The sequence below is a fragment of the Labeo rohita genome, chromosome 16 (genome assembly GCF_022985175.1).
Source record: "Labeo rohita strain BAU-BD-2019 chromosome 16, IGBB_LRoh.1.0, whole genome shotgun sequence".
In the NCBI taxonomy this organism is placed as follows: domain Eukaryota; kingdom Metazoa; phylum Chordata; class Actinopteri; order Cypriniformes; family Cyprinidae; genus Labeo; species Labeo rohita.
The window spans coordinates 23,489,041-23,509,195 of NC_066884.1; the positions used below are offsets into that span (position 1 = coordinate 23,489,041).

Consider the following 20,155-nt stretch of genomic DNA (forward strand, 5'->3'; position numbering starts at 1 on the left):
AAATAACAATAATAATAAAATATATATTTTTTATGGATTTTTATGATTTACAAATAGCAATGTTAATACATAAAATATATTTCAAAATATATTTCAGTCTGTTCCCCACGAAAAGCTATCCTCATAGCATTTCAGTGGAGATCAAAATGAAAGAACAACCTACAATTGACTAAATTTCAAGGTCACTACTTAGTCATATTTGAAGCTATCCTAACAGGAGCATAAGGGCAGAGTTTTTTTTTTAGCATATTTTATAAATTAAATGTATTCTGAAGCACAGTATAAAAAACTTAAATGAGATAATTAAAAAATAACTTGAGAATTAGAGAACACTTACAAATACCTCCAAATTATTGGTGTTAATTTGGCACCTGGTGCTAATTAACTTAATTATATTACAAACCCTATTTAACTGGCAGCATTCCTCTAATTTTCATAGAGAATTTAATATGGCGGGCTGCTTTAAGGTGACTGAAATCCTGCGAAAGGAGGTTGTCCAGATGAAGGCCAAAAGGGATGACCCTTTCAGTCTCTGTCAGGGAAACCGGTCATTCCAAATCTGTGATTTCTTGAATATTGCAGGTTTACAATGACACTAATTCACCATATCCTCAAAAAGGCTGGTCATCTAGACAAGACAATTGGACGAGAAGACAGGATAATGCAGGGAATATCAATGGGGAATCGGTTCAGCACTGCAGCTGGAATTGCTTGCCAGTTCAGTACTGATCATGGTAAATATCTGTGTCAGCATATTTAAGAAAAGTCAGACTGAAAGTGCACTACGCAGTGACCAAGCCTCTCATCAGCAGAAAGAATCAAAAGGCTAAGCTCATCTTTGCTGAGAAGCATGCTGTGTAGATAGAAAAGAACTAGTCCAAAGTACACTTTAGTCATGAGAGAAAGTTTTGGGTCTGATGGGTAACATTATGTTTGGTGTCAAACTAGGGAAAGACTGAGGTCCAAGTGCATAAAGAAGTCAGTGAAAGGTGAAAGCTGAAGTGTCATGGTTTGTGGGATGTTTTCTGCAACAGGAGTTGGGCCTCTTATGCAGATACATGGCAGGGTGAATGCAAATGTTCATCAGAACCTCCTTCAGCAACATGCAGCTCCCAATCAGTGTGCAATTTCATGCAAGACAATGCCCCCATCACACAGCAAAACAGATAAAGCAGTTTCTTGAAGCTGAGAACACTGAAATAATGAAATGGCCAGCCCAGAGTCCTCACATAAACTCAAATGAAAATCTTGAAAATCCTTGGTGACAAAGTTATGGCTAAGAAACCCACCGAACTGTGGAAGAGAGTGGAAGAAGAGTGGACCAAGATCACACTAGCACAATGTGAGAAACTAGTGATGTCCTCCAGCCACAGATGTGCTGAAGTCATTCAAAGCAAGGGCTTCTACACTTCCTACTATTTTCTGACAGCTGTAAGCCTCCATAATTGTAAGTGTACTCTTCTTTCGTGCTACAGTGGTTACTGTTTAAGTATTTAAACACATAGTTACATTTTCTCATGAAAACGGGTTGAGCTAGCATAAGATTTCAGAAGTCTTTAAATATAGCATTACATGGACCTCTTTCATGACACTTTTATAGTTTTTTTTTTTTTTTTAATTTTTGCAGCTTGACAGCCCCAGTAGTCACCATTCACTTTCATTGTGTAGAAAAGAGCATCATTAACGTACTGTCTGGCATCTCCTTTTATGATCGACTGAAGAAAGAAAATCATTTGGGTTTGGAACGGCATGAGAGTATATGATGACAGAATACTATTTTTGGTTTAACGATCTCTTTAATACAAGAGAAAAGAAAGATTTTACGGAAATGAAAGGCTGGCCTGATTCAGAATGGACTAAATGTAGAACAGACAGCGAGGAGGAAGTCATTCGCTGGCACCTAAACAAAGCCTACACAAGAACATCAACAGAACAAACGATCAACACTCGACCTTTCAAGACGCCCTGGGCAACACAATCCCTGTGCATCCTCTCACTCTCCTACCGGAGCCAGCAAGCGTGAGCCTGACGCTCGACAGAAACGTGCTGCCGTTCGAACCACAATCATTGGTCTGAGTCATGAGAATTCACCTGAAAAGCATTGATTTTAAGCTATACACTCTTAAAAATAAAGGTTCCAAAAGGGCATTTCTGAAAGTGAACCTAAAGATACTGAACCTAAAGGCATAGTGATGCGTTCACAACCTGACTGGTCGGGTAGAATGACGAATATTTTGTGCCGGAACTCACCGAACACTGCCAACAAAAGGAAAAGGTGCGTTCGCCTTAAAGCGGCAATGCAGGTGAATGATATCAAAGTATCCATTCACTGATTGGCCTGTTCATCACCGCTTTTAGTCGAATACACCTAATGCCGCCTATTGGACTAAGCGTGCTCATTGTTTCATGTATATGATTTTATTTTCACCACCTGTGAACTCACAAGGAGCTAATAAAAAGCACTTTACCTCCTTGTTGCTCAGCGTTTGCCCTCTGCTCATTTTGTTTTGGATACACCGCTTGTTCCCTTCATAAAATAATGTTGCATAGCGTCGCATCTTGTCATTACTTCCTGTTTTTGGTTCGTTTAGAAGTATTTGGTCCGTGTTTCATTCGTATTTCATTCATAAGTCAACTCAAATAAGTTTAGTCAACTTTAAGTTGTACTAAGTGACAGTTTAGATATTTGAGTTGACTAAACTAAAAATTTAGTTTGTTAAACTTAAAAGCCACATTTGTAACCCAGCTGCATTAACATTTTAAGTTGAATCAACTCAAATATCTAGGTTGTCACTAAGTACAACTTAACATTTCAAGTTGACTTAACTCAAATTTTTAAGGCAGCGTGGTAACAAATTATTTTAAGTTGACTCAACATATTGTTTTTTACAGTGTATGTGGACTCATCCACATGGTTTATTTTACCTCATCTTGTGTACTGATTTATTATGGGCTTTTTATTACATAAATTAATACCAAAAACTCTCTCTGTGTACATTATGAAAACTGGTAAAACAAACAAAAAATATTATAATATTCCTAATAGTAATTCCACTAATTCCAAATTGCAATAGCCTATGTTTTTCTATTAAAACAACAGCGGTTGAGTAAGTGCATTTATTCAGCAACCACAATCGCAAAAAATATAGTCGAGATCTCATGACAGAACACAGAGCGGCTGTCATTTAGATAACTAAACTCCAGCTTGTTTGTCTGTGTTTTCAGATCATCGTCGGATGGTTGTCAGATTTTTGTCTCATTTTCTTTGAAGAAAATAAAGAGAGGTTTTTGGTAAAGTTTTAATTTTTTTAAATGCATTTTGGTCTCGTCCTTTTTTGTCAACAAAACTGCACACTGTAAAAAATAATTTGTTGAGTCAACTTAAAATAATTTGTTACCTGGCTGCCTTAAAATTTTAAGTTCAGTCAACTCAAAAACAGTTTAGTCAACCTGAAATGTTAAGTTGTACTAAGTGACAACTTAGATATTTGAGTTGATTCGACTTTTTCGAAAAATTTTTGTTAAGTCAACTCAAATATTCAAGTTGTCACTTAGTACAACTTAACATTTCAAGTTGACTAAACTTATTTGAGTTGACTGAACTTAAAATTTTAAGGCAGCCAGGGTAACAAATTATTTTAAGCTGACTTAACAAATTGTGTTTTTACAGTGTAGTCAGTTTTCGTTTATTGACCTTACTGTCGCCTCGTCTTAGTCATGGTAAAAAAAAAAAAAAAAAGAAAAAAAATCAACGTACATTATTTCGTCATAGTTTTGGTTGACGAAATTAACATTAAATCTAAAGAAACTTTTTGGACTATAAAGAACCTTTTCTGCATTTGAAAGGTTCCATGGATGTTCAAGGTTCTCCACAGAACCATTGATGCCAATGAAGAACCTTTATTTTTAAGAGTGTAGTGTGTATGGTCTGTGACAAGAAATCAGCAAAAAATAACCCCCACTCTAACATGAAACTTTGCTCTTATGGTTCAATGTCAGTGAATTTTGCCCGAAGGAATTAGAATTTCTCCCAAGTACATAATCCGCTGTCATTTTCTCTGTTAACAGATTGTAGAGGTGGAGAACACAAGTGCTGCCAGGGATTACAATTTTCAGTCTCTACGCTTGTCTTTGTGGCATCTAAATATTAATAATTCTGTTTTAAGGCATCGGTTTGAGTGGCACCTTCATGTATATGACATTCTCCCCGGCTATATTTACTCAGCTGGGTTTGGGATCAGTTATTTTGTCTCACGACAGCAGCGCTCTGCGGGAGAAACGTAGAGCCGCAACGTCCCATGTGGCACCTACGATACGCTGATATACGAGAAGCCAATAAATTTAAGGGAGTTTTTATTCATTTATTTATTTATTCCTTCTCCGCTCAGACACACTTAACACAAACGTAACTAGCGAAGGAAGGGGGAGAGGGGAAAGAGAGTGAAATCAAATCCGCTCTCTAAAAACATTTCACAATTAATCATTTTTCGGTTACTGTTCTTCGCATAATAATAAAGTCACAAGCTAATAATGTAGGAAAGCACTGCTAATCTTAATAACACACTGTGGGTATCATGTATGTGTGCAGATAACAGGGCCAAATGTAAACAGGAGCTAATTGTACATTATGTACGTCCTCTTGAAACCCTAATTATATGTTTATATCAATGAGGATTTAACGGTTCTGTGCGGTACGGCAGAAGTGCACCGTCAACACCAAACCGTTCTCTCTGCTGCACAATGTGATGCATTGTTCAGAGTTAATTGTAATGGGTTTTTTCTGCTGTGAACTGTCATGGGAAATGGTTTTCGAAATTAGTGTAGTGTCAAGTTGTATATCATTTTAAAACTGCTTTCAATCTATACGTCTTACTGCTACATCCTGGAACATTAGGCTCGCAGCTCTTAGACAGCAAGTACATCATTACGATGAAGTAAATCGCACCTTTTATTAAAGCAACGGGCTGTCGCTACCTTTAAATCGCAATGTGTAATGCAATCGTTCATATGCGTAATTAACAGCGCACGAAAAGCGGCCGGTCCCGAATGATGTGTGATCTCCTTTCAAAATGCATTCCAGCGCATTGCTACTGCAGTGCTCAGCATGGCTACTGCAATGCTGCTTTTCATCCTGGACATTACCAATCCATAACAGCGGTTACACAAGAACGAACAGAAATAGAATTCTGATTAGTTCTTACGTCTTCCCAGCCACTCCCAGGCGTGTAGGAGATGACATCCAGAAAGGGATTGGCCAGGTAGCCCTCGTTATTGAAGGAATAGTCCCGCCCACCGAGGGTGATGTTACTGAAATACCTGCAAAGCGGAGAGAACAGAGCTGTTGAGATGGAAGAGACCCAGAAAGAATTAGTATGGAAGACTCTGAGGACACGTCAAAGAGGAAATCTCTCACCGAGCACTTCACAAACATCCTAATTAGGTCAGATTGCGAGACTGTGGTGAAGGTAACCATTTTATTTCCTTCAGCAATGGAATCAAAGGAGGCAGTCACTCTATTTCGAGCATTTAATCTAAACCAGTAAAATACCCCGAACAGCGCCTAAATGTGACATTCTTTGTGACTGCTTCAAATGAATCGTTTTATCTTAAATCCAATATGCTTTTGGCAAAATGAAGGCTGCACATTTAAAAATCTGACTGGGTGAACAAGTATGAGGGAGTGAAGTTTCCTCTCCTTTTGTGAATATTCCGCACAGCACTCCTGCAGAGATCTCTGTGATAAATACATGCACAACCATTATGTATAAGCCTATTTAGCAAAGCGTAATTACATCAGCAGCACTAAACAGGTGAATCTCTTTTCCCCATCAATCCTCTTCTGATGTGTAATGAGTGTGAGTCACACTGATGGGTGTTACGTTGAGAGTTTCTGCTCAGTGAGTCCATGTAATTTCTCGCTACAATGTGTAAAATACGCTATTAAAGCTGGCTAACACTTTTTTTTTTTAAAGTTCAGGCTGTTGTAAATTTAGTTTCATGACTGGCAGCCAGTTGTTTTCTCATCAAAATTATTGTTGAAACTGTTTATTAAATTTCTTTTACCAGCGATAACGAAGATGAAATGGAAATGAAAATGCGGTGATGATAATTACACATTTTAAACATACTGCTAATGAAAATATGATGAGACTACAATAACGCTGACTGTTTCAAAGAATCTCTTCATAGTTCATGATGTCATGGATATAACGTTTTTTGCACTTAAATGCCATTTTTATCACATTAATGAACATTTAATGACAAAATACTACCTACATTAAGGGGACGATTTTGTAAATAAAGCTTCACGTCATGACAATATATATATAAAAAAAAATAACGTAGAGATATTTCCTGTGTATCAGCAAGATTGATTGACCACTACAGGTATATAACTAATAATAAAGCAATAAACAATAAACCAAAAACTATTTTGCAATATAACCAGTGTTTATGATTACGATAATACATTAAAAACAGGAATGCATGATATTACATTTTTGACGATATCCGATATGCCGACATTTTTTAAATAATTTTGGCCGATAGCTAACATTGATATATATTCCCTTTTTTTTTTTTAACAACACCAAATCTCTCCTATGGAAGCCCATTTCTGCCACTGAATAAACAAAATAAATAAATAAAGGTTATTGTGACATTTTATCTCACAATTCTGAGATCAGTTTCCACAGAAGTATCAAGCAAAGCAACTGTTTCCAATATTGATAATAATAAGAAATCCTGAGCAGAAAATCAGCATATTAGAATGATTTCATGTGTAATGACTGCTGAAGCTTTGCCTTGGCAGAAATAAATTACATTTTAAAATATAACTAAATAGAAAATAGTTATTTTAAAATTGGAATAATATATTTTAGAATATTACTGTTTTTTACTGTATTTTTGATCAAATAAATGCAGCCTTTAAAAAAATTGTAATGCCAAGTCAGCAGAGGGAGCCATCACCCGAATACTGACTGCGCGCTCCCTCTGCTGCTTCTACTGCTACTTCCTGTTTGGCAGTATTTAAGGACAATGCTCACACATTGCGAAGTATTGCCAGTTTACCTGCCTTACCAAGCGTTTTCTGATTACTCTGAGGATGGTAACCTGAGGTGAGACTGACATTAATGTCGAGTTGCTTGCAGAAGGCTTTCCAGACTTGGGATGTGAACTGAGTTCCTCTGTCGCTTACAATGTCCTCAGGTAAGCCATAGACACGGAAGACATGGTGGAAGAGGGCTAAGGCAGTTTCCATGGCTGTGGGAAGACCTCCTCAAAGGTAAATATCCAAAACCTCTCCATATTACAATACAAATCTTTGACACTGCCGGTTACCATAAGAACTGATACCCTCTCTCTCGATCTGACAGCGATGATTGACTCTGGGGCTGCGTTGAACATCATCAATAAGGACATCGTAGAAAAATTCAACATTCCAACTCAACCATGCATCCCGCCCATTCGAATCAAAGCCATCAATGATACTCTCATCGACCACGGCATCCACCATCAAACCAAGACAGTGAAACTGCAGGTTGGATTACTTCATCAGGAGAACATTACCCTGTATGTGGTTGATTCACCCAAGTACGAGATTATCCTCGGATTCCCCTGGCTCTCCATCCATGATCCTGCCATCTCGTGGAATCAAGGGGAATTAACTCACTGGTCACATTTCTGTTTAAGGAACTGTCTTCCTGCTCAACCACAACCCTGTCTCACCACAAGCATTGAAAGTCCAGACACGAAGGTAAAAATCTCCATTCCTGAGCAGTATCAAGATCTATCAGAAGTTTTCATTAAAACCAAGGCTACCTTACTCCCTCCACACCGGCCATGGGACTGTACCATTGACCTGCTGCCGAACGCCATGCCACCTAAGAGTAAGGTGTACCCGTTGTCTAGAATGGAGGACCAGGCTATGGAGGAGTACATTGAGGAAGCACTAGAATCAGGTTTCATCCGTGCATCAACATCCCCCGCAGCAGCAGGCTTCTTCTTCGTAGCCAAGAAGGATGGAGGTCTGAGGCCGTGCATCGATTACCGTGGACTCAACAACGTCACAATGAAGTTCCGTTACCCATTGCCTCTTGTACCCCCGGCTCTAGAACAACTGCGGGAAGCCACCATTTACACCAAACTTGACTTACGAAGTGCATATAACCTCATCAGGATCAAGGAAGGAGATGAATGGAAGACTGCATTTCTCACCACTAGGGGGCACTACGAATATCAGGTGATGCCGTATGGGTTAGCCAACGCCCCAGCTGTATTTCAGTCATTCATAAATGAAATTCTGAAGGACTTCATGAACAAGTTTGTAATCGCCTACATTGACGATATCCTGATTTACTCCAAGTCAGAGACAGAACACATCACTCACGTGCATGCAGTCTTATCCCGTCTACTGGATAACCAATTGTATGTCAAGGCAGAGAAATGTGAATTCCACGTCCACCAGACATCCTTCCTGGGCTATGAGGTCAGTCACCAGGGGGTCAAGATGGATCCCACGAAGATTCAGGCAGTCACAGGTTGGCCTCAACCCTCAACCATTAAGGAGCTTCAGAGATTTCTGGGCTTCGCAAATTTCTACCGACGATTCATACGTAATTATAGCACCATAGCTGCTCCTCTTACCTCACTGTTAAAGAACAAACCCAAGAAACTCTGTTGGACAGAGGAGGCAGATCGAGCGTTTTCCGCACTCAAGACAAGTTTCACGTCAGCCCCTATTCTGAAGCACCCCAATCCCGAATTACCGTTTGTCGTGGAGGTGGATGCATCGGACTGTGGAATTGGAGCCATTCTCTCTCAACGTCATGGTCAACCAGGCAAACTCCATCCTTGCGCCTTCTACTCCAGAAAACTCACCAGTGCCGAACGAAATTACGACGTTGGAAACAAGGAGCTGTTGTCCATGAAAGCAGCTATCGAAGAGTGGCGACACTGGCTGGAGGGCGCTCGTCATCCCTTCCAAGTAATCACAGACCACAAGAACCTTGAGTATATCAAAGGTGCAAAGAGACTAAATCCACGCCAGGCTCGATGGGCTCTCTTTTTCACCCGGTTTAACTTCACAGTCACTTACCGACCAGGCAGCAAAAATAGCAAGGCAGATGCTCTCTCCCGGCAACATGATCCTCATCTAGACACTCATCCACCGGAACCCATCCTTCCACCCACCATCATTCTGGCCCCTGTCTCATGGGATATCATGGAGGAAATCCAACGCAGACACGATCAAGATCCACCACCACCACAATGTCCACCTAATAAGCACTACGTACCTCAAGAAATGCGTCACCAAGTACTCCAATGGGTCCACACCTCTCTCAGTGCTGGCCACCCAGGTATATCACGAACTCTACATCTCCTAAAGAACTCATTCTGGTGGCCATCCATGACCAAAGACACCGCTACCTATGTCAAATCCTGCCAGATCTGTGCTCAATCTAAGACCCCCAAGGAACTACCGTCAGGTCTACTCCAGCCCTTACCTATTCCACAACGCCCTGGTCCCATCTATCAATCGATTTCGTCACTGACCTGCCACCTTCCCAGGAGTTCACAGCCATACTGGTAATCATCGATCGTTTTTCCAAATCCTGCCGTTTAATTCCTTTGAAAGGTCTCCCCACAGCCATGGAAACTGCCTTAGCCCTCTTCCACCATGTCTTCCGTGTCTATGGCTTACCTGAGGACATTGTAAGCGACAGAGGAACTCAGTTCACATCCCAAGTCTGGAAAGCCTTCTGCAAGCAACTCGACATTAATGTCAGTCTCACCTCAGGTTACCATCCTCAGAGTAATGGCCAGGTGGAGAGATTAAATCAGGAGATCGGTCGATATCTTCGCACCTATTGCAGTCGTGAGCAACACAGATGGTCCGAGTTTCTCCCCTGGGCTGAATATGCCCAAAATTCACTCACCCATTCCTCTACAGGCCTCACCCCCTTTCAGTGTGTCCTGGGGTTTCAGCCGCCGATGTTCCCGTGGTCAGGTGAACCGTCTTCAGTGCCGGCAGTCGATGACTGGATTAAGCGTAGCGAGAGGGTGTGGGACAGTGCCCATGTGCGTCTCCAGCGGGCTGTAAGGAATCAGGAGATTCAGGCCAACAGACGCCGCCTGCCACACCCTCCCTACCAACCTGGACAGCGGGTCTGGCTCTCTACACGGGACATCAAGCTGCGGCTGCCCAGCAGGAAGCTCAGCCCAAGGTATGTAGGCCCATTTAAAATTCTTAAACGAATTAATGAAGTTACATACCAGCTTGAGCTTCCTCCTAACTACCGTATCTCTCCCTCCTTCCATGTATCGCTCCTCAAACCGGTCCACCCGGAGGCTGACCCCGGCCAGATGGCCCCAGAACCGCCGCCACCCCTGGAAGTGGACGGCTTGCCTGCATATCAGGTGAAGGAGTTGCTGGACTCTCGGAGTAGAGGGGGTCAGCTCCAATATTTGGTGGACTGGGAGGGCTATGGACCTGAGGAGAGGTCATGGGTAGCCGCCAGCGACATTCTGGATCCGTCTCTCATAGAGGAATTCCACCGAGCCAGACCCGACCGTCCAGCACCACGACCACGGGGACGTCCTCGTCGAGCTCCAGGAGTCGCTCCTAGAGGGAGGGGTTCTGTAATGCCAAGCCAGCAGAGGGAGCCATCACCCGAATACTGACTGCGCGCTCCCTCTGCTGCTTCTACTGCTACTTCCTGTTTGGCAGTATTTAAGGACTCACCATGTGCTCACACATTGCGAAGTATTGCCAGTTTACCTGCCTTACCAAGCGTTTTCTGATTACTCTGATTTGTTTGCACGTGTATGATTCTGCCTCGTTTTCTGACTACCGATTTCTTGGATTACCCTTTCTGGATTGTTGAACTGTGTGGACTGATATCAAGGTTTGACCTTATTGCCTGGCTTTCTCACTACGATTTACGGATTACCCTTGGACTGTCGAAAGAGTGGACTGCTTTCTGGTTAACGACCCATTGCCTGGTTTTACGTGTATGTTTGCTGCTTTGTACAATAAACCTCTGCATATGGATTCTAACGCCGCCTCAGCGCCTTCGTTACAAAAATATTGTATAATGTTACAAAATGTAATAATGCTGCAGAATATTTTAAAAGAAAGATTCTAAAAGCCAACATTTTTGTGCACTAATGTATTGTGGACTAAATAACCAATGATTTATTTAAAAACTTCATTTTAATTTCATGTTAACTATGGAGTAGCATAGTAGTTAGAGCTGCCATACAATAATTGCCATTCTCAGATTTGTGAAATATAAACTCACAGTTGTGAATTATAAAATCTCAATTGCTAGATATAAACTCACAATTGTAAGTTATAGTCATAATTGCGAGATGTAACTTTTTTCTCAGAATTGCATGATATAAACTCACAATTGCGAGATAAAAACCTGCAATTCTGACTTTTCTCATAATTCTAAAAAAAAATCAGAATTGTGAGAAAAAAGGCAGAATTGAGCAGTTGAAAGTTATAAAGTCCAATTTTGATGGGAAAAAAAGACTGATATGTTCTCGGAATTGTGAGTTTATATCTCACAATTCTGATTTAACATGCGATTGCGTGTTAAGTCAGCATTGCAAGATTTAAATCGTAAAAAAGTTATTTTTCAGAATTGCGAGTTTATATCACGCAATACTGATTTTATACCTTGTAACTGGAAGTTTTTGTCTTACAAGTCAGACTTTATTTCTTAGAACTGCAGGTTTATATCATGCAATACTGACTTTTTTACTTGCAATGTTTAAAAAAATTATATCACGCAATTTTAAGAAAAAAAGTCAGATTTGCGAGTTTATATCTTGCAATTCTGACTTTATAACCCACAATTGCAAGTTCATATCATGCAATGCTGACGTTTTCTCTTGCAGTTGCGAGTTTATATCTCACAATTCTGAGAAAAAAAAATCTGAATTGCAAGATATAAACTCACAATTGCAAGAAAACGCACAAAGACTAGGAAAGTGCAAGTAAGTCAAACGCTGTTTACAAACAAAAAGGTACAACGATGTCGGACGATTCTGAAGTTGTAGGAGAAAATAAGATGGAGTTTTTTTGCCATTCTCTACACAGGCGATGAACTTAGACATGAAACGTAGTAGTGATGGGAAGTTCGGATCATTTTAACAACTTGGACCTTTGAGTCTCGTTAAGCAAAATGAACGAATCTTGAGTTGTTTCGTTCATTTCGTTCATTTTGGCAAAATATAATTAAAATGTTATGTGTTACTTCCCTAACACATCTACTGCTTACACAAACATTGATCACACTACAAACAAGACAAAACTATAATGCTGTAAGAAACAGAAAAGATTCATTCATTTTTTACTTGTCTTTAGTCTACGATTAGCTCACTTTACATCTAATCTGACAAGTTTTCGGGTTTGAGTCGTTCGTTCATCACGTGACAGCCGCATAAGATGAACGAATGACTCGAAAAACCCGAAGACTCGAAACAGGTGAACTAATTCCAGTACAGAACCTAACAGGATGTTGCGCATGCGCGACTGAACGAATCACTCCCCAAAACGACTCATTCTTCCGAGTCACATTAAAGATTCGTTCGAAATGAACAAATCGTTCAAGAACAACCCATCACTAATTCGTAGCATCATGGACGCGCATCCTAGAGCCTGTGCTACGTGAGCTTTTGTGCTTAAAAAGTATACAAATTTTTTTTTTTTTTTTTCGAAAAAAAAAAAAAAAAAAGACAGATCGTTTCTCTAGATAAGACCCTTCTTCCTCGGCTGGGATCATTTAGAGCCCTTTGATTATAATTTCTAATTATAATAATTTTTAATAATAATAATTTCTTTACAACTGAAGACAGAAAGACATGAACATCTTGGTTGACAAGGAGGTGAGTAAATTATTTGTAAATTGTTGTTCTGAAAGTGGACTTCCTCTTTAAGACTCGGGGACCCTCCCGCTGTTGCTACAGCACACGCTAGTTACTATCGCTAGGACACCCTGAGCGAATGTGAGCTATTCGTCTTATTCGGATCATTTTTTCAAATCAGCTGATGCCGCTAATGTTCTGATAATACTGTGCATCTCGAATTAAAATAATATGATAACATACCAGTTTGCAACATGGAGCAACATAATGGACTAGCTAACTTAACATAACTAGAAGCAGCTGATAATGGAAGTTAAAAACAGCCCAGTCTGCTCTTGTGTTAAAAATAAGTGCATAATCTTCTAATTATAATAAATGAAACTGGCACATGCTTGTTGATTCTAATGGGCCTCTTTTAGTTTTGCTGCATTGCTTGCTTTCAGGGTAGACACAGCGTTTAGGCCTGCTGCTATTGTTTATCCCCTCCCACCCATGTTGTCTTCTTAAATAGAGGGGCATGTTGAACGCCTCCCACTACAGTCCCTGTGGTGGGGGAGTAAAGGACGTTTATGCCCCAAAGGTGCAGCACTTTCACTCTCATTAGAGTGTGTCATTACGGATAAATAGACTTACTATAAATGCAACAAAGCAGAAAAGTTGAAGGTTAATGCCAAATGAAATGAGCTTTAAACACAGTTCTCAGGGTGAACATAAATAGAGGGCTTTTTTAAGATATTCAAGATCAGCATAATACACTTTTAATCTACGCTGAAAGCATGTGCTGGTTTAGCACTTGATTCGCTCAATGAATTACGCAGGCAACATCATGAATGCACATTCACAAAAGCTGTGAGCATGTACAGTACAGTCCCATAGATATCCAGACAGCTAAATAATCTCAGGAAAAGTGCACAGAAAGTGCACTTTACTACAGGTGAATCTGGATAAATGCCCGGTTATAACACTCTTCTCCATCATTTGATAATAATCAGCTGATTTACTGCTGTCATGATCGCTAGAGAGTGCGCACAAACATCCCTTTCATATAAAGATTCATTTGTCACCTGCTTTCATTTTATTGTGAATAAAGCCCAATTTACAGTACAATGAGCCTAATTTACATAGAAAGGAGGCGTGTTTGTGTGGAAATGAATCATAATTACTCAATTTAAATACTCTGATTGCACCATGGACAAAGATGACTTAATTATTTGGTTAATTATTTAATTTGCTCCTGTGAAAACATCTAAATCCATTTCTTGTATGGCAGCTCTAACTACTATGCTACTCCGTAGTTAACATGAAATTAAAATTAAATTTTTTAAATATATGTCATTGGTTATATAGTCCACAATACATTAGTGCACAAAAATGCTGGTTTTTAGAATCTTTCTTTTATAATATTCTGTAGCATTATTACGTTTTGTAATATTATACAAAAAAAATTTAAAAGAAGGCTGCATATATTTGATCAAAAATACAGTAAAAAACAGTAATATTTTAAAATATATTATTCCAATTTTAAAACAACTATTTTCTATTTACTTATATTTTAAAATGTAATTTATTTCTGCAAAGGCAAAGCTTCAGCAGTCATTACTCCAGTCACATGACCCTTCAGAAATCATTCTAATATGCTGATTTGCTGCTCAAGATTTCTTATTATTATCAATATGGGAAACAGTTGATTCTTAGAAATGTCTAAATATCAATAGTATTTATTTGATATAATATTTTTGTTAATGTCTTTAATGTTACATAGGGCCCTATGATTATCATGATTCCATGGCAGATGCAGATGGAATCACGGAATCTAGTCATAAAAATGGAAAGTTCAAAATAAAAGCTTAGTTTAACTTGAAGAAACTGTGACAAAATTTGTATTATTTAATGCAATGACAGTACTACTACTAACAATAAAATTATTATTAAAACATTAATTTTATATTAAAGGAATATTTACGAGAAAATGATTTACCTGAATTTATTTACCAAAAAATGTAAGTACACAACACAGTATTTCTGGAAAAAATTAAATGAATAAAATAAAAATTATAATACTAAAAATAATAATAAAATAAAAAATAAAAAAAAAATATATTTGCTTTATAAAATCAGTTAATTTTGATTTTTGATTATAAATATGTAATAAAATCGTTAAAATGGAATACAGGAAATTAATGGAAAACACAGAATTTTTTCAAAATAAAACTAAAATTGAGAAAAAAACCCACACATTTCATAGGGCCTTAAATATAAAATTTTTGTTAAACTTTAAATAAGTTGCTGTGAAATTGTGAACATTTCATTATTCCAATTAATTGGAGATGCTTTTTGAATATTATTTTGATTAATAACCATTAAAACAGAGTCTAGAAAAAATAAAATGGGGGGGAAAAAATGGAATCTAGTAAAATGCATTTTATGCATATGCATTTTTGTAAGAAAAATATAAAATAAATGTAAGAATCACTTTAATCTAGCTTGTGCCGACTGGTCGTACACAGAAGCAGCTCTGTTGGTGTTGCGCATGCGCCACTTGGAAGTGACAAACTCAGACGCGAAGGATTTTGATATGAACCAAGAGGAGACCGGTTTTCCTTTGCTAAAGTAAGGAAACTTTGCTTCCTTTGCTCCTGTAAACAAACGTTGGTTTGTGTGAGACTCACCGGCGCATGCGCAACACCGACGTCCTGCGTCATCCGCTTCCGTGTACGATTGTTGGCGCAAGCTAGATTAAGGTGATTTTTACGTTTTAAATATGGATATTTTCTTACAAAAATGCATCAGTTCTCCGGAGCCGTGTGAGGCACATTTTGTTATGGATGGATGCACTTTATTGGACTTGTTTTGGACTAATGAAGAGAAACAGCCATCTATGCTATTCTAAAGCTTGAAAGTGCCAGGATAATTTTTAATATAACTCAGATTTGAAAGAAGGAAAGAAGGAAATCATATACACCTAGGATTTGTGGAGGGTGAGTAAATAATGGGCTAATTTTCATTTTTGGGTGAACTATTTCTTTAATTATTTTTTTCCCCCAATAAATACACTATTTTTTAAAAGTTTATTCACGGAGCCATGTGAGGCACTTTACTGGATGCACTTTATTGGACTTGTTTTAGACCAATGAAGAGAAACACCGACCCATGCTATTCTAAAGCTTGGAAGTGCGAGGATAATTTTTAATATACCTCCGACTGGATTTGTATGAAAGAAGGAAGTCATATACACCTAGAATGCCTGGAGGGTGAGTAAACAATGGGCTGATTTTCATTTTTGGGTGAACTATCCCTTTAACCAATTGTGTTACAACCTTCTTTCTCTGCCCAATGAAATCTAATCTGATAAAATCAAATCCCACCCCCTACTAAATATTCAATTTCTCTTAACACAGCACATTACATAAGTTAAATGCTTTGTGAAAGTTCAGTCACTTTCATATAGCCAAAAGTGTTGTGCTGCTTGGTGTGAGACATGTTGCATCTCTCTGTGCAAAACAAGTCACATCTTGTATTGGAGGAAAGAAGTGTGTCTTACTTCATTCTGCCGCGAATCCTCTGTGTTCTGTTGCCATCCGTCTGACAGTTAGTGACAAAGTGCGGTCCTCCAGTGGCTCCGTAGTCCTTACGCAACGCGACAGCTCCGTGGGTAAGAATGGACACCCCACGGGCAATGCGTCTGCGGGGCTCATCCCTCCAGCCCTGCGGCCTGACCGCAAACAGCCGATTGGGTAGTCCGGTCAGGCCCAGCTCGGACAGAGCCGGACCAACCGCGAACCATATGTGAGAGGCGCCGGCCTGACCAGCTGCCCAAGCAGCGTGGAACACCTGTTCTGCCTCCTCCTGAGAGCAGTACAACAAACGCACCTAGAGTGGGAGTAGGGGCAAAGAGGACAGAGGGGACCAAGATGAAAACCAGAGAGCAGGAGCAAGAGAGGAAACAAAAGAGAGTGCAAACAAGAACACAGAGGTCAAAAGGGAGGAAGAAACCATGAGCGGAATGAGAAGGAGGAATGGAAAAGAGGACAGGAGAGGTATTGGCTTTTTAGGCCTGGAACTTATTTATAAAACCACTTCATAATATGCTTGGAGAACTTCCAACAGTTCAGACATTTTACTGTTAATTTTTTTATAATGAGAGCATCTCCATTTTACAAAACAGAGCCTAAAAGTCCCAATATCAAAAGAGCAATTAAAATGTCGCTGTTGACATTAAATTTCAGATACTTCATAGAGCATTCATGTCAATTAAATGGAACACAGCAGAAAGGGAGTGCAATCACTTGGATCAGTGAATTTAGATTGCAACTTAAAATCCTAGACACACTGTAATAAATGATATATGAAAACTAACATTAAAGGGATTACTGAAAAATTAAGCTTTCATTACAGGAATTCATAAACTGATTACTGTAGATTGATGTACTACAGTATGTAAATGTCAATGCTATTTATTCAGCTGCTTTTAAACTGTAAGACGTGACCGATTTACATTATTTAACCACTCTGTGCACAGTGTAAATTATGGAATTTGACATGTGCATATTGTTTAAAGAGCAATATTGGTCAAGATATCTAAAATATCTAATTAAAGAACTAACCAACATTAACAAAACAGCTTAGCTGCAGCCCTAATGTATTAGGATTTATCCCAGGCATACAGTAACAGACAGAAATGATTTTACAGGAGAGGAGCAGCTTCGGAGTAATGGGGCTGAGACATGCTTTAATGAAGAAAGACGGATGCTGGATGGATGAAAAGAGAAAGAGAGAAAGATAAAGGAAGAAAGGAAACTAGCACGTCTGGGAGGGAGAGAGAGAAAGGAAGGAAAGAACAGTAAAAAGCAGAAACTGAGAGAGGGACTAAAGATTTCACCTTTACAATGCATGAGAGAGAAAAAACCCAAGAGAGATAGACTGTAAGAGAGAGAGAGAGAGAGGGCTAGAGAACTGGGAAAAGAACAAGAGAATGATAGAATAAATAGATAGAAACTCCAACGAGTATCTAAACTCACCAGCCCTGAACAGGACAGATTAAGTGATGAAATTATGTTCCTGTTCTGTGTGTGTGTGTATGTGTCTACAGGAGTGGGCTGTACATTGAAAATCACTGTATGAGTAATACTATAATAATAGTAATGTGTATATTACAATATAAAATAGTTCTTGGTCCTGGCTTTTGGTCAACACTGCGTCGCAGTCGTGCCAAAATTCACAAAATAAGTGAAAAACACCAGTTCACCACATCACTGTGCAGTTTCCATAGCAGATATTTTTGCTGCATAGCTTTATTGTCAAGGACTATATCTTTTAGCAGAAAAGTACCACTTGATAATGTTTAGCAATAAGATCATGACGTGTTTTAAATATATTCACAGCTAAAGGGCTTGCGGGTACCTTGCTGTGCATTATAATTACCTTTTGTACCAAATGTAATTATTTTTAGGGAGGCACCAATGTTAATATTCTGACTGACAATGATAAGCCATTAAGTATATTATGTTATAGTTGATAACCAATAAATACAGCAGCTGATATTAAAATCATACATAATTTTTTTCCTAATATGTAATATTAAATAATAAATAAAAAGCATTAAAAATCTATTCAATTTATTTAAAATTAAATGAAGGGATCACAACTTCACAATTACATTTATTATTTAAATAATTAAAAACATTACAATTTAATCAAATGATTAAGATAAATTATTATAGTGCTTTTAAATACACTACCAGTCAAAAGATTTTTTAATGTTTTTTTTAAAGAAGTGTCTTCTGCTCACCAAGCCTGAATTTATTTGATCCAAAATACAGCAAAAGCAATAAAATGTATATAAAACATATTATATATATATATATATGTACTGTTTGAAATAACTGTTTTCTTTTTGAATATATTTTAACATATATGTTATATAATATTTTATTACACTATAATATTTAAAAAAAATAATAAGTGATTTATTCCTGTGATTTCAAAGCTGAATTTTTAGTATTATTATTCCAGTCACATGATCCTTCAGAATTCATTCTGATTTGCTGCTCAGAAAAACATTTATTATTATTATTATGTTAAAAACAGCTGAGTAGAATTTTTTTTCAGGTTTCTCTGATGAATAGGAAGTTCAGAATAACAGCATTTATCTGAAATAGAAATCTTTTGTAACATTATATATTATATGTCTTTATCATTACTTTTGATCAATTTAAAGCATCCTTGCTAAATAAAAATATGAATTTCTATAAATTAAAAAAAAAAAGAATGGTATAGTGTATAATGTTACAGAAGCTTTTTATTTCAGATAAATGCTGATCTTTGGATCTTTATATTCATTAAAGAATTCTGAAAAAAAATGTACTCAACTGTTTTAAATATTAATAATAATAATTAAAGATGTTTCTAGAACAGCAAATCAGCATATTAGAATGATTTCTGAAGGATCATGTGACACTAAAGACTGGAGTAATAATGCTGAAAATTTACTATAGGCCAATAAATATCCAATAATTAAAAAAAAAAACAAATAAAAACAAAAACATTTTAATTTGATACAAGTTTTACATTATTTAAAATTGCTTAAATATTAATTTGTGTTCATTAGATAACACACATAATATAAAATTAGAAGTTAACATGTACAATAAAATATCCAAAATAGGTCAATATACTATACTATATATATGTGATAATACATTCTAAATATTTAAAAAGTCTATTTTAACCCAGTATTGTGCATTCACATTATTTTCACTGTAAATTTTATATCATGAGCCTTAGATAACCCCAAACCAATAACTAGATAATTCTGAAGAAATGAATAATAAGTCTAGCATTAAACAATAAAAACAATATTCAATATGCAATGTTCACTAAATAAATGTCAAAACTAAATTGCTCTCATTGGAATCAACAAAGGCGCCCAGACTGAAAACAACTCTGCAACACAGTGTGAAGAGCAGACTATAACTTTTCGCTTAGTGTTGGATTATTTTTTTTTTTAACATCACACAGCAGATACACTGCAGTACTATAAACAGTATAGCAATCTCTGACACATTTCTACCACTGTCATACCACCCAGCGTAATCTAACAACTTTATATATTCTACCATGCGACTCTATGCGTGTATATAAACGCATACTTTATGTATGCATACAATATTTATTTCGGAGTGTGTGTGTGTATGTGAGTATGTGTAATTGAGCAGAAGCACTGCAGACTGAATCTAATGCATACGGCATTGGGCTGCACCGCCACAGGCTCTGTGTTATA

The 20,155-nt window shown here is 37.8% G+C and overlaps 1 protein-coding gene across 1 annotated transcript in view; it reads right to left on the reverse strand.

The window, feature by feature from the left end:
• Positions 1-20,155, reverse strand: part of LOC127178622 (glutamate receptor ionotropic, NMDA 2D) — a 108,723-nt gene that overhangs the window by 42,787 nt on the left and 45,781 nt on the right. The window contains exons 5-6 of the mRNA XM_051131598.1: positions 16,418-16,746; positions 5,202-5,316 (exon numbers count right to left, since the gene is read on the reverse strand). Coding sequence (XP_050987555.1) covers positions 5,202-5,316; positions 16,418-16,746 — 444 coding nt within the window. The remainder of the gene's footprint in view (positions 1-5,201; positions 5,317-16,417; positions 16,747-20,155) is intronic.